The 14353-nt window shown below is 46.9% G+C and overlaps 1 protein-coding gene across 8 annotated transcripts in view; it reads left to right on the top strand.

The window, feature by feature from the left end:
- phactr4a (phosphatase and actin regulator 4a) overlaps positions 1 to 13341 on the top strand; it is a 30130-nt gene extending 16789 nt beyond the window's left edge. For 4 of the 8 annotated variants that reach the window (XM_035525193.2, XM_081716274.1, XM_081716275.1 and 1 more), the window contains 14 exons: positions 1568 to 1744; positions 1972 to 2052; positions 2218 to 2919; positions 3236 to 3649; positions 6830 to 6862; positions 6991 to 7122; positions 7712 to 8204; positions 8664 to 8893; positions 9227 to 9374; positions 9604 to 9659; positions 10651 to 10712; positions 10836 to 10973; positions 11435 to 11511; positions 12018 to 13341. In XM_035525193.2, the coding sequence (XP_035381086.1) occupies positions 1568 to 1744; positions 1972 to 2052; positions 2218 to 2919; positions 3236 to 3649; positions 6830 to 6862; positions 6991 to 7122; positions 7712 to 8204; positions 8664 to 8893; positions 9227 to 9374; positions 9604 to 9659; positions 10651 to 10712; positions 10836 to 10973; positions 11435 to 11511; positions 12018 to 12033 (2759 nt within the window). In that variant the 3' untranslated portion in view covers positions 12034 to 13341. The remainder of the gene's footprint in view (positions 1 to 1567; positions 1745 to 1971; positions 2053 to 2217; positions 2920 to 3235; positions 3650 to 6829; positions 6863 to 6990; positions 7123 to 7711; positions 8205 to 8663; positions 8894 to 9226; positions 9375 to 9603; positions 9660 to 10650; positions 10713 to 10835; positions 10974 to 11434; positions 11512 to 12017) is intronic. The other 4 variants (XM_035525192.2, XM_035525196.2, XM_035525195.2 and 1 more) reach the window with 4 other exon arrangements.
- Positions 13342 to 14353: the final 1012 nt, after the last annotated feature.

The raw sequence follows: 14353 nt of genomic DNA, 5'->3' as shown, positions 1-14353 counted from the left end.
CTCGTCTTCCAGAGCAGTGCTTGGTCTAAAACGGGGTGTGGCTTGCTGACAATGCCAAACAGAAGTCTGAAAGTCTGTGTGCGCCCAGTGAGACGTCCGTCACGCATGGCCTGGTTTCATTTATAGCCCCATGCCTGTGGATGACATGCATCTTATTATATCCCACTGCCATTGCTACTACGCTAATCCCTGCCTCTTGGCGCACAGGTGTCAGTGGGATATGTGTGTATGCCTTCTCAGGTCTACCAGGGGAACTTTTCTTGTGTATTGTTGTGAAGCAGCCCTGGATTCTTTCGTACAGTGTAATTAGGGAAACGGGGCATGCTCGCCTTGCCTTTCCCATGATCGGTTTGGTGGAACTGTAAGTAATCTGACTCGTGGGATGGGGTTTGATTTGACTGGTGGACTGTGGTTTAGCAGTGGAGGGCTGTGCTAAAGCAGGATTACTCATCATCTAACACTGTGTGTGTGTGGGGGGGGAGGGGGGCTTCTTTTGGGCTTCATTTCCTTAGGTGCACCCCCCACTTTGGGAACCACTGATCTAAGAAATGTTTTGGTTTTGACTTTCCTCCCATGCATGACCGTGGAGTGTCATTCTGAAGACACACATACAGTGCATGGGAGTAATTTGATTAATTTTACTAATCCATTCCAGTTTCTCGTGTTACTTAATATCTTTAACCCAATGGTCAGTTTGCCCCATAAAAAGGCAATCAAGAAAAAGTTATCACATGACAGATCAATGAGTCACACTTGTTAACTCAACGCAGTACTCTGTTGCTGCAGAGTGCCTTTAAATCACACTGGTTGACAGTGGAGGTAAACTGGAGGTTGGGTAATCCTACTGCTTATTTTCATTCTGACACTGTTTGACATACTGTTATCTAAAAAATGTTATCGAAAAAAACAAAATTCCAGCTTCACTATGGCTGCTACCATCATTTTATCCGTGCTCCACTTTTTGTCCAATTGAGATTGAAGATTTTTGTAGCTGTACCACAATGTGTAATCATTTCGGTGTTCAGTTTGTATTTTGTACATTTCAATTTTTCACATCAAATGTGCACAACTGAATACCATCTGTGCATCTCACACCCTCCTCAATTAAGTGTTAAAGGGAGAGTATGCACAAGCTACAATTTAACACCAGAGGGAACAAAAACAAAGTTGTTATATTTGCATGATCTCAGTAGACAGCTGTATTTTTATTTTATTTTATTTCAGATGTAGTGTTTAGTTAGGTATCCTGAGTCTTTTTAGCCTATGACGAGGCTCCACAGTGTAGGCAAAACTCTGATACTCGTGGATATGTCTGGTGGTGTGGGGTGTTTTCCTCTGCCTTCATGCACCGTGCTTCGTGGGTTCCTGATGTTGGTGAACAGGTGGGGAGCAGACTGCATACGTACTGAACGTGTGATTAGGAGTAAAGATGGGTTTCAGCTTCTCTAGGATATTCCTGTCCACAGGGCTGTTGGCAGAAACTCTGTTCCCTTTCCCACTGCCTTTGCCAGTGTTTCAGCCTTGAAAAGCTGCCCCTCTCTCACGTTCTCCCTCCACCTCCCCACAGAAGATGAAGTTGACGACCAGCAGAACAGCACGACGGGCAGCGACGGCGCGAACTCTAGCGGAGATTCGCCCCCATCCAAACGCAAGGGCAAGTTCTCCAATCTGGGCAAGATCTTCAAGCCCTGGAAATGGAGAAAGAAGAAGGTCACGAATGAGAAGTTCAAGGAGACATCAGAGGGTATGACATTAGTGGTCTTCAGCCTGCTTTTTACAGCACTAGCGAAACGCCAGTTAGTAGCTGTAGAGTGAAATAATAATTTTTCTTTCATTTTCACCAAACATGTTTTCACTTAATTTTATTTATTTATTTTTACTGCCACTGAGCTACCATCCTGATGATCTGTTTGGTTTAATAGTGCTTCCTAACTTTGCTTCTGTAATGGATTCTAATGTCCGTGTTGTCAGTGCTGGAGAGGAAAATCTCGATGAGGAGGAGCAGGCAGGAGCTGATAGACAAAGGAGTACTAAAGGAAGTTCTGGACAACGGTACGGCATCATACATTCAACATGAAGGCATTTCACATGTTGCATCCTGGTAACAGCAATTCAAGTACCAAATGACAGACCAACTCCTGACATGGCTGTTACAAAACTATCCTGTAAGGTAAGCGCTGGGTAATATCCACTATTGTTTGACCTTTTGTGTTGTAGAGAGTAATGATGTAAAAGCCCCCTCAGTGAAAAACGGTCACACAGCACCTCTGCCAGGGGACCGGGGGCACACCATGGGGTCAGATGTCAAGGGCCCAACCTGGCGGCCACAGGGTGAGGATCGGAAGAACGTAGCAGATGCGGACCGCCGCAGCCGGGCGCCATCGGACGCGCCCCGTAACCGCCAGCCCCTGGACGTGGATACCCGCACCCGTGGGCCCCTCGAGACGGACCGACGCAGCCACCTGGGTTCAGACAGCGAAAATCGCACCGCGTCTCTGCCTAGGGACCGGCACGGGCAAGACGAGGGCAGAAAGCGTGAGCGGAGGGACGATAGGGAGGACCGAGAGCGGCGGGACAGGAGGGACGACCGGACAGAGCGAGAAGACGGGGAGAAGAGAGACGGGCGGGGGGATAGGGAGGAGAAGAAGGAGACGAGAGAGAGGAGGGAGGAGCGCGAGAGGAGGGAGGAGCGCGAGAGGAGGGAGGAGGGAGGCAGGAAGGAGGGCCGACGGCCAGAGCCCGCCAGGCAGGTTGTAGAGAGCAGGCAGCTCAGGCCTCAGTCTGAGATGGACCTAAGGAGCACGCTGCAGAAGAGTTCATCAGAAGTGGGCCAGAGAGTGCGGCTAGCCTCAGAGGCAAACCACAGGAGCACGCTCCCCCGCCACGCACCCTCTGTGGATGAGCCCCGAGGACACACAGGTAAAGCCCCACCCCCACTCTCATACACTCCTATTCATTACAGTGTCTGAGTGCTTTTGTTAAATGGTGGATCACAAGTCCGTTTATTATCTACTGTTCCTGATGCAAGGTTGCATACAAAAGGATGTAGCTAAAATCTCTGAGGAACAGCTTAGCTAATCCCTGCTTGTCTCTCGTATTACCATACTGCCTGTTTGCTTGTGTGTCTGTGTTGCTCTGCTCTTTATGCTCCATGTGTTGCTTATGCCTTTTGTTTCTGTGTCCATTTCCTTGTTTTCATCTGTCTGCGTCTCTGTGACCCCTGCCCTTGCTTTAGGGTCCAGTGGCATGCGTGTTCTCTCTATCCCCGAGCCCGAGCCTCACACTAAACAGGCCATACTGCCCCCAAAATGGCTGATGTCCTCCACTGAGTCTGGCCTCTCATCGTCCTCTTCGTCTGCTTCATCGGTGTCCTCGACATCCTCTTCCTCGTCTGCTCCCCCCATTGCAAAGCCCCCTCCCCGCACCGTGTCCCTCTTGGCAGACGACTCGTCCCGCCAGAGCCCCGCGCCTGTGGCTACGGCTGGAGGCCAGGAGGCCCCGCCCACTGTTCTGGGACATGCCCCGCCCCCCTCCCCTGTGCTTCCTCCTGCTGTAGCTTCTGATCCCTCAGCACCCCCCACCTCTGCCAAGCAGCCCCCGGTGCCTCCACCCAAACCCTCCAACCGAAACAGCAACCCTGCACTGCAAGGTGAGTCCTGTCTGCCGTGGTTGTCCCACCCCGTGTTCCTGCTAGCCAGCGTTCTCACCCTTCAGCTGCTACATGCATCCATTTTCTCCGTGCTGCGTGTCCCAAAAAGACTGCGCAACTAAATCGGGTCGAGATATTGGGATCAGATAACACTGCAATGACTCGTATAGTGACGGCAGGCTCAACGCTGCAGTGCTTTTGGGAATCTAGCCAGGTGGGGTTCAAAAACTCAAGCTGCCATTTTTTATCAGGCTACATTTGACTTCAGCAGTCATAACAAACCATGAGTAGAGTTGTTTGCAATGAAATTGTGAACGGAAGCGTTGCTAGAGATTAACAGAGAAATCGACCTGCTCAGTGGACACACAAGAGAAGGGGCTTGAAGTTAATAAGCTGACTGACAAAGCAAACAATGAAACTTCTTGTCTGATGAGTCATTGAAGCTTCATCTGATGTGTTTGGAACTAGAAAGGCTTGTCTGACATGCAGCTTTGCATACTGGCGCATGGAATGCACTGAGTGGAAACTAATAACCACAGTATTAAACTGTTCTGTTGTCTCAAATTATGAATCTTTTATGTACTGAGGAACTGAAGAAGCTAAACTTTTGAGTAGTTATAGTAAAGTAGCAGTTCAGTGGATTGACGTCCAGGCTGGTTTGGCAGAAGGTTGGCTAAATTGTCCACAGCTGTAGACTGTTTCCCTCGCTTTATTGAAATAAAGGAGTTTCACGTAATATATACATATTGTTACATTTTCAAAAAACACAATTCACACCTCCAGTCCATATATGGAATCTAAGCTGCAGAAACAGCCCATTTTGACTCACTGTTTTGGTGATGTCAGGAGAACATAGGTAAATTATCTCAACATTTTCAGTCTACAGAAGTTTAGCCCCACCCACTTACAGAGGGGACATATTGAAAGTGGAAAGTGTTTGTGCGTGTGTACACTTTAGTGTGTGTGAGTGTGGAAGCTTTATATCACGTGGCACTCCGTTACCACAGCCCAGCCTAGAGTGCCGGCTAAAATCAAAACATCTGTTGACAGATGCATGCTGTTATTTACACAGGGACAGGTGAGGAGTTTTGTCCCAGACCTCAGAAATGTGGCACCTTCTGAGAGGCTTTTGTTGAGAAAAAATGATGATAGTGTTGAGCAGCATTGCTAGGCTTTCAGAGAGGTCAAAACAACCCATAAGCAGCAGCTATTCTAGGGAAACAGTGTAATTGCGTTTCCACGCAAAATGGACAAAGGTTTAAATAATACATGTGATACCTTTTGTTATTCATTTTAATACTAATACCAGCATGTTTCCGGGTTAAAGGACATACTCAAAGACGCTTGAAAATGTAATTAGAAAAAGCAGAAAACAGAGCTGAGGTCTGATCGTGTGCCTGTGTCTGTGTGATGTTTTTATAGAATGAGTTTATAGATCTGTTGCTTATCAGCAGTGACTCACAGACCGCACATGCAGTGGCCCTGGTTCTCAGAGTCGAGTCCCCATCAGGAAATCACCAGCACTCCACTTCCCTCTTGACCTCGCAAGATGCACTACTTTGTTTCATAAACAGTATCAAAGACTCCGTCCCAAACATTCCAGCAGTACCGTAGAGCGGCGGACTGGAGAACCACGCCCTCTCTAAAGTCACGCCACCAACCCTGACGAGGGCGTTGGGGGTGGGGCAGGCGGCTGCCAGCGTACCTGCACTCGGAGCACACAGAGCCCCATGCCTGTCGAGTGTTAGGCCATTTATAGAACACCAATCCTGCAAACAGTCCGCCAGGTCAGGCCTGGCCGCTCTCACGTCACAGAGAGGTTTATTAGGGCTACCCCAAAATGTTGTATGATGGACTGACTAGTTGAAAACACCACAAGTGCAGTCAGAACTTAATAGTTCGTTCGATTGTTAAAACATTTATGATAAAACATTTGAAAGGCAAACCTATGGAAAGGGTTTGGAGGGCTACTTTACATTTACATTTACGAAATTTAGCAGACGCTCTTATCCAGAGTGACTTACAAAAGTGCGTCGTCGTTTAGTCATAGAATTTATCCTCGTACAGTAGGTTAGAATCAAACATACCAATGAACTAGAATATAGGGATGAATGCTGATGCCTAGAAGTACAAAATACATAAAGTCTATCTTAAACAATGACAAGTGCTATAAACAATAAGTGCTAGAGTTTGTTAAACAACACAATCAAAACCCTACAATAAGTACTAATTTAGTCAGTCAATATGGGAGCAGTGTCAGTTGTCCTTTAAATATTCTGTAAATAGATGGGTCTTCAGTCTGCATTTGAAGACTGCAAGGGATTCTGCTGTCCAGACAAGCAAGTATGCTCCATTACAAATGACTGATAACCATATTAAAATGTATCTTTAACCTAAGGAATAGTAATCCTTTGGTTAACCTATAATAAAGTAAACTGATATGACTACTTTCTGCTTTTTACTTTTTAACCCATTAACTGGCAACGAATTTCAGAACTCTGCCCCCCTAATCTGCCAGCCACTATAGTCACCAGTAGTCTCCCTTAAGCACCTATGTTTTCCCTGTGCAGACTCGTAAGCTCAGGAGATGTTACTGATGCTGTCTGCATAAACAGGCGCCTTCCCCTGCATTCTAGCATTGCTAAGACCCTTTTCTGCAGAATCGTTTCTGCTTTTCTGTCTCTACTCTCTTGTCAGATTGGTATGTTCCTCCAGTGTTGACACCCCCTGATTGTTCTCACTGATGCCAAAAACAGTCTACAACTAAGTTCTTCATACCACATCGGTGGAGCTTTGTTGGAATATTCTGATTTAAAAACACTCTTCTCTGCTACTATGAAATTATGGACCTGTTGGATTCAAAAATTTTCCCGAACATGGTTCAAAACGTCTGTTTCCAGTCACACAAGATATTCAAATAAAAGACCCAAAAAATGCACCTGGGGTAGGAGCCCTGTGTGGCCACTACCTGTATTGTTTCTACCCAACTCTCTAGATAGCCTTTAAGGAAATTGCATTAATACAGTCAGGGCCTTGTATAAACATGAATGTATATTAAAAATATATATCAACATAATGCAATGTATGCAGCACAGTGTCTATACAAGATAGACCATTAAAACGTGTGTTATATAAGAGTAGGTATTTTATTCTGAAGGATTGTTTTGTAATGGTTTTCAGAGGTCCCTCTCTTGAGAAATGCTCTTCTCATCTGTGAGTCACGACAAACCTTGAGACCAGCCCCTAAACATCTAATTTGCATCTTTGAATATGGAAATATTTCTTGCTACAAGTTTGAGGTCTTCAACTGAAGGCTAATCACCCCACCCCACCCCCCTCAGCCGCAACGTTACGCAGATACGGCAAGCCTCCGCCCCCTCCCTATTGGACCAGCTGGCGATGGCAGGCCGAGTACGGGGTCTACCTCTCCCTGCCCAGCTACCTGTGTCGCCGCGGCGCCCAGTCGTGCCCAGGTGCCAACCCGTCCCTCGGCACACCTGCCTGCCACTAACAGCTCAGCGACTGGCATATTCGTGTCCACACCCAGACTCTGCATGTAGTGTGTCTCAGTGGTCTTGTTTTGTACTGGAATAAGACCTGGACGCGAGACTGCACTCAACAGATCATGGCTGGCGGCCATCCGCAGCTGACGCTACACCCATGTGTGCAGCCCTCACACCCATCCAAGTGCATGGCACTGTTGCACCAGGCCCTTGAACTTGTCACCACATGAGTTAAGCTTTGGAAAAGCAAAATCGTCCTTGTCCAGCATGGTGTACTATAAATCAAGCATTTGTTTGCATGAAACCTAAGTTTGTTTTAAAAGTCGATTTGACTCCTGCATCACTCCTGTGTTATCAGTACTGACTGTTGTCTACAGCACTGCATAAACTAACCTCATTTAGTGATTAAAAGTGACATTTACCATCTCCTTTTAAATATGTGCCTGAGGCACCACTAACGCTGTAGTTGCCCGTTTTAAAGCTCGCTACAGCCGTTGTCTTCCCTCCACGTTGCCTTTGGAGAACCTTTTCTTTTGCATTTTCCTCTCGTCATTCACAGGTGATGCACTTCCAGCTACAGGAGGTCCACACCCAGTTTCAGCCAAGCGCTCCCCTCCCATTCCCCCTAAGAGGATGACGCCTGTCGCCAAACGCCAATCTGAAGACCTTTCATCACACCAGGTCGAGCCTGCCGCCAGGACCTCCTCCCTCGAGCTGCCGTCCTCCCGATCCGAAGACAGCAAGTGCCCCAACCCCGCACCTGGGATGGCCTCTCCTCCGCCTGCCCATATCCCTCCATCTCCCACTCATGCCAACCCCCAGCCTGTCGTCCTAAGAGTGGACCCGCCCAGCCCCACCACCGAGCCGCCCTCCCATCCCCCGGCCCTGCCCCTGCACTTGCAGATCCGGAGGGCGCTGGCCAGCCCTAGGCCGGCTCACCCCAACCCGGAGGGCTCGCAGAGGGCTCATTCGCTGCTGTTTGAGACACCACCAGCACTGGTCATTGACACGGGACGGCACTCGCTCCCTGTCACCATCGAACCCCTCAGACTGTGAGCATTGTCCATTGATTGTCCATTGATTGTCCATTGATTGTCCATTGATTGTGCCTTTATATGTAAGGTGCTCATTGTTTCAGTAATGGAGGTTTGGAATGGTAAAAGGGGCCCAGAAGAGTAGTGTTATGCAGCATTGAGAAGACCTTTGCTATATCGTATCCTCCATCTTGTAGATATTTTACTTTTATATTTCACACACACACACACACACACAATATATTTTTAAAAAATGTTTGCGTAGTTAATTTATGTAGTCTACTCCATTTTGTTTTGAGTATTTGTGCCAGTGCATAAAAGTTACTAATTTAAAATGTCTAGCTCTCTCAGTGAGTGATGGAGCATTATTTACTTTTCACTGTAACTTGATATCTTGTGAGAAACATTTAAGCTTCAACCTTCACCCTCTCTTCCTCTGTGTCTCTCTCTCTCTCTCTTTCTCTTGCTCTCTCTCAGGCCTGAGGATGATGATTTTGATTTGGAGGAGGAGATGCAGAAGCTACACCCCGCCCCGCGGCAGCCTGAGCTGGAGCCCCGGAGCCGATGGGGCTTAGTGGGTGAGCCCAGCGTCACGGTCATCCCTGAGCACGGGAGGAACGGAGACAGCGAGGAGGATGAGAGCGACTCGGACGGACCCGTCCTCTACAGAGACGACGAGGAGGAAGACGAGGAGGATGTACCCATTAGTACGAAGCTCAAATCCCTTTTCCTAACTGTATGAGCTGAGTGTATTCTAAGCAAATTTGTATCATGAACCTGAATTCTGAATCATGTTTTATAAACACCGTAATCAAATTATGATTTGCTGATGCACACAGCTGATAAAATGAGGGCAGCATTTTAATAAGCAGTGGAACCACAGAACAACGGCAAGAGTGACCGCGCAGATAAACACTGATGCAGTGCCTCACAGATCCTCCCCTGCTAGGAGAAGGCCTGACTGAATTAATGAAACAAAGAGATTCGAGAGGGGTTGTAACAGGTTTTGGGGCATGGGGTGGGTGTTTTGTGTGTGTCAGGTGGTCTGGCGGCCCGTGTGAAGCGGAAGGACACTCTGGCCATGAAGTTGGAGAAGCAACAGGAGCAGCTCCCCCAGGAGGCCAGCAGCTGGAAGAGCCGCGAGCAGTGGGAGGCTGTTCGCAACAAGATCGGCACCACCCTCACGCGGTACGCCCATGCCGGCCGCCTGGACTCACGCTCAACTTTACTTCAGCCCTCAGATACCATCCCCACTAGTGCTGAATGCGCACGAACGGGCATGCACGCAAACCCAGTCGCATGCGTGTTCTCACGTTGGCGCTGTGGCGTGTTATGCATGTTCTCACGTTGGTGCTGTGGCGTGTTGTGTATGATTTCACGTTGACGCTGTGGCATGGTTGCTACTGTACCCCCTTAGGAGACTGAGTCAGAGGCCCACACAGCAGGAGCTGGAGCAGCGGAACATTCTGCAAGGTGAGCGTCAGGAACAGCGTTCACTTCCTTCCCCCTCTGCTCCTCGGGCAGCGCTGACCTACTGACCTGCAGAACACGGTGCTCATCTCAGTGCCCCGAGTTCCCAATTCCTACTCAATCACTTCCAGTGTCTTACTGCTGCCCCCTGGTTTTCTGCCGTAACAGTTATTAACACCTGCAGGGATTTGGGTGGAATGTAAAGAGCCTCAGCTAATCAGCTTCTGTACTGTTGGAACACAATTCTGAGGGGGGGAAAAAATGTAATGATTTCTGCTCTCTCAAGCACATCCTAGCTGTTCCGGGTGCACTCAGGTGAAGCTCTGCAGAGCCTTTCACTGTGCATGTGTGTACCTGTGTGTGTGTGTGTACCTGTGTGTGTGTGTGTGTGTACCTGTGTGTGTGTGTGTGTGTACCTGTGTGTGTGTGTGTACCTGTGTGTGTGTGTGTACCTGTGTGTGTGTGTGTGTGTACCTGTGTGTGTGTCTGTGTGTGTGTGTCTGTGTGTGTGTGTCTGTGTGTGTGTGTGTGTGTGTGTACCTGTGTGTGTGTGTGTGTGTGTGTACCTGTGTGTGTGTGTGTGTGTGTACCTGTGTGTGTGTGTGTGTGTACCTGTGTGTGTGTGTGTGTGTGTGTGTACCTGTGTGTGTGTGTGTGTGTGTACCTGTGTGTGTGTGTGTGTACCTGTGTGTGTGTGTGTGTGTACCTGTGTGTGTGTGTGTGTGTACCTGTGTGTGTGTGTGTGTGTGTGTGTGTACCTGTGTGTGTGTGTGTGTGTGTGTACCTGTGTGTGTGTGTGTACCTGTGTGTGTGTGTGTGTGTACCTGTGTGTGTGTGTGTGTGTGTACCTGTGTGTGTGTGTGTGTGTACCTGTGTGTGTGTACCTGTGTGTGTGTGTGTGTGTGCGTGTGTGTACGTGCGTGTGTGTACGTGCGTGTGCGCGCGTGTTTTTTGTTTGTTTGTTTCTTGTCTAAATGCTTGCTACTTGTTCCAGCCAAGAACGAGGCAGACCGGCGGGCAGAGAGGAGTGAGATTAAACGTAGACTCACAAGAAAGGTTAGACACACGCACATATACTAATGGGTGCTCTAGGTTTTGGCTCCAAGGGGCTCCAGCCTATGATGGGGCAGCCTTATCTGCTTGGTAGCTGTGTGCTCATGAACGTGTCCACTCGTGCAGTTGTCCCAAAGGCCCACAGTGGCTGAGCTGCAGGCCAGGAAGATCCTGCGTTTCCACGAGTACGTGGAGTGCACACATGCGGAAGACTACGACCGGCGTGCCGACAAACCCTGGACCAAACTCACCCCTGCTGACAAGGTAACAGCTTGCGGCTTCACTTACAGCCAGTACACACAGTAATAGGCCACTGTTTCAAAGTCCAGAGATGCTGTGCTTGATCAGCTCAGCTTCAGCCAATGCAGGTCTACTGGAGTGTCTGAGTCTTAGACCTGCTGTGCAGAGGAGGCGGGTTGGCCAGCTCTGTGTTAAATCTGTAAGATGAACTTCACATTTTGGAAGTTCTGCACTAGGCCAGAAATGCTCGTGGTCACTCGACACTGATCCCACATCCTTTCTATGTAAGGACTGACTGAGAGTGCTGGACACTGGCATTTTTATTTAAAGAGTTCTCCATCTGAGGTTACAGAAGAGTCTTAGGTGCTTTTAAAGGGGATGTGGGTGGGTGGGGGTGTGTGTATTTCGATGTTGGAGTTGGCTGAGCCCAGAGGGAATGTACTAAGTTTTGCTCCAATTCTGTCTCTTCTGGGGACTCACTGCAGGCTGCCATCAGAAAGGAACTGAATGAGTTCAAGAGTTCAGAGATGGAAGTGCATGAAGACAGCAGGATGTACACCAGGTAACGCCCTCTCCACCCCAGCAAACTCCGCCTCCTAATTCTGACTTAGAGCTGATGGACACATGGCAAAACATCTCTCAAACATTAATCACATTTATTATGTGATCATATAGCTTTTGCTTTGGTTGGAGATCCAGTGGTTAATTTGAGCCTTATACACTAGTTGAACGTTTGCCTAGAGTGACCCCAAAGTGACAAGTATAAATATAAATATCCAAGTTGTGGCTGCATATTTAGTATAAAGCTGAAAGGCTTTGCATTGTTATGGTGGAAAACATTACAAATAGTAAAACAGAATTTCAAGATGAATTGTATCCTTGGTGTTTCTTATGTAGCTTGGATTCTCTGTTCAGTCTGATTTACTCATATTCAGCCAGTTTACATCCCTAATAAGAACTGTTCCACACAGTCCCCACACTCTGTAGCGCATAACTATCAGGACTGAGTTACAGCCTGTCAGAACGTGTTGTGAGGCACTAACCAGGAGCCTTGCCCCCGTCTCACAGGTTTCACCGACCGTAGTCACCAGACACTGAGGGAGAAAGCTTCACCCAGCCGGGGCTGTGGAACTCCACCCGCGGGACACGTTCCTGTCCTCCGCCGGCGCTGCTGCTCACAGCCCCGTGGGACCAGAGTCATGGTCCCACCCCACAGCCTCGGACGGACAGGCTGCGCAGGACCAGTGTGCCGTGGCTACCGCGCTTTATCTTTCTTTCTTTTTTCTGAGGGTCGTTGTGGAGTGCCAATCCACGAGGCCTTCCCTGGACTCCTCGGTCAGGCCGAGTGGTTCACTTGGCCCGTGCTGGGACTTGTAAGGGCGGGCATCAGAAGACTGCGCTGAACGCTTTCTGGAGTCACTCAGCTGGTTGTCACCTGGATGGCCTTTTCTTGTTTTTAGATTATGCAAACCCAGAAAATATACATATGTGTATTTTTATAAACAGGAATTTGCGTGTTCAGCAATAATTAATTTTATGGTAATGATGACACTGTGATCTTTGTAGTCAGAACAGAATGTGATGGTGTCAGAGCGTGTGTGTGGTGCGCGTGTGTGTGGTGCGCGTGTGTGTGTGTGAGTGAGAGAGGGGGTGTATGTTTTGGGGATGTGCTGTTCTCCTCTGCCTTAATGCTGATGCAGAAATACTTCAGATCTCTCCAGCCTCTGTATGAGCCCGTAACAGAAGGGCTCAGAACATTGACAAAGCTACTGCATGCGTTAGCTGAAGTAATGTGAAGAGTAATACTCCAGCGCTGATGTGTGTGATCGAAATCGCATCCATATCGAACTCAGGATTAGTCTGTGGTACTCCTCAAACATGCTGCATTCTCTCGGCGTGCGTCCTACTGTAAATTCTACTTTTTAAGATGTGACTAAGCATTTGTGCTTTTTCTTTCCAACAAACAGCTTAAATGTAATACAGATTTTTATTCTAAATTAAACTCAACGGACAATATTACAAGCTACTTTGTAAACCTAAACTGACCATTCTGCACACCTTTTTTTGGTTTGATGCATTTAATGACTCTTAATTGGTTGTATGGTACACTGTTTTGGAACCTCATCAAACTCCTGCTTTGTATAGGTGTATGCTCTAGATCCAGTTAATTGTATATCTTGTCTTCCTGAACATAATGTTCAAAATGTGTTTTAATTGTAATTATAGTATTACACAAAGATGTTTTTAAAGCACAAATGTAACAGTATAACAGTGTAAGTAGTGCAAAAATGTACTTAAAGAAATCTGCTATTTTACTGATGTATAGTTATTTTTTATGAAAAATCATAACAAATGAACGGTTACATCATGATTAAAACTCTAATTTCGGATACATTATTTTTCTGTCATGTTTAACTGATGCTAATGGTAAAAATTAAATTTCACTGAAGGTGTGTATCCTGACCAAATAAGCCACTTTATTAGAAACACCCACTTTGTATCGGCTCACTGGCTGCTTTATTGAGTATATGTCTTATAGTTGCAGTATGTGCATGTACAATTACAATCCATATGTTGGCAAAGACATTTCATCAGCTATTCATGTCACAGTTTATTCATCCATAATAATACACAAGATTTATATAGCACTTTTGAAGTAGTTTTTGACTACTGGTGTCTGGGTATTTGATTGAGGGGCCGTCATTCTACATGGAAATTACAATTACTTGGTAGTGAAGTGGTTGTAAGTATTTATCGGGTACAAATTCATCGGTCACACTAATGTTATACTTTTTATACTGGTCATATGCAGTCTTAGGGTTCATGGATTTGTCCACAAGGCATTGATTTAACTTTTTTATGTTTTTATTTTTTGTGGTAACTCATTGCCTTAATAAGTAGCCACTAATTCAAAAGATAGAGCCTAAGCTCTCGATTAGCCACACATATCCAGCACTTTGAGAATGCTCCAGAGCTGACGCAACCAAAAGCAAAATGGGGAAAGTGGTTGCAGCCCACTCTTAATTCCTTAGGCCATAGTCTCCCACACACAACTGCTGCCTTCTTGCGCGGTTTTGTTTATTGAGATGTTCTTTTATACATTCACCTTTCCTTTTACATTCTGTAATTTTTATTCTTAGACAATAAGATTATTAGCTCAGATATTTGGTGGTTTTCGACTAGTTATTTTCACAAACCCTACAACCAAAAGAGTAAATTTCCTCTATACTAAAGAACCATCTAAATTGTAATCTCAGTTACAGAGCAACTGTGTGTGGGTGAGTATGAATCCTCACACCACCAGTGCTCAGTGGTTAAGAATCAGCACTGTATGGCCAGCTAGCAGAAAAAAATGTACCAGCTGCTAATTACTGGCTCCCATCCAGGCTAGCTAATGCATGGCA

This window comes from Electrophorus electricus, chromosome 6 (assembly GCF_041902795.1).
Source record: "Electrophorus electricus isolate QZ-2024a chromosome 6, ASM4190279v1, whole genome shotgun sequence".
Taxonomy (NCBI): Eukaryota; Metazoa; Chordata; class Actinopteri; order Gymnotiformes; family Gymnotidae; genus Electrophorus; species Electrophorus electricus.
This window is presented reverse-complemented; position numbering and strand designations above follow the sequence as displayed.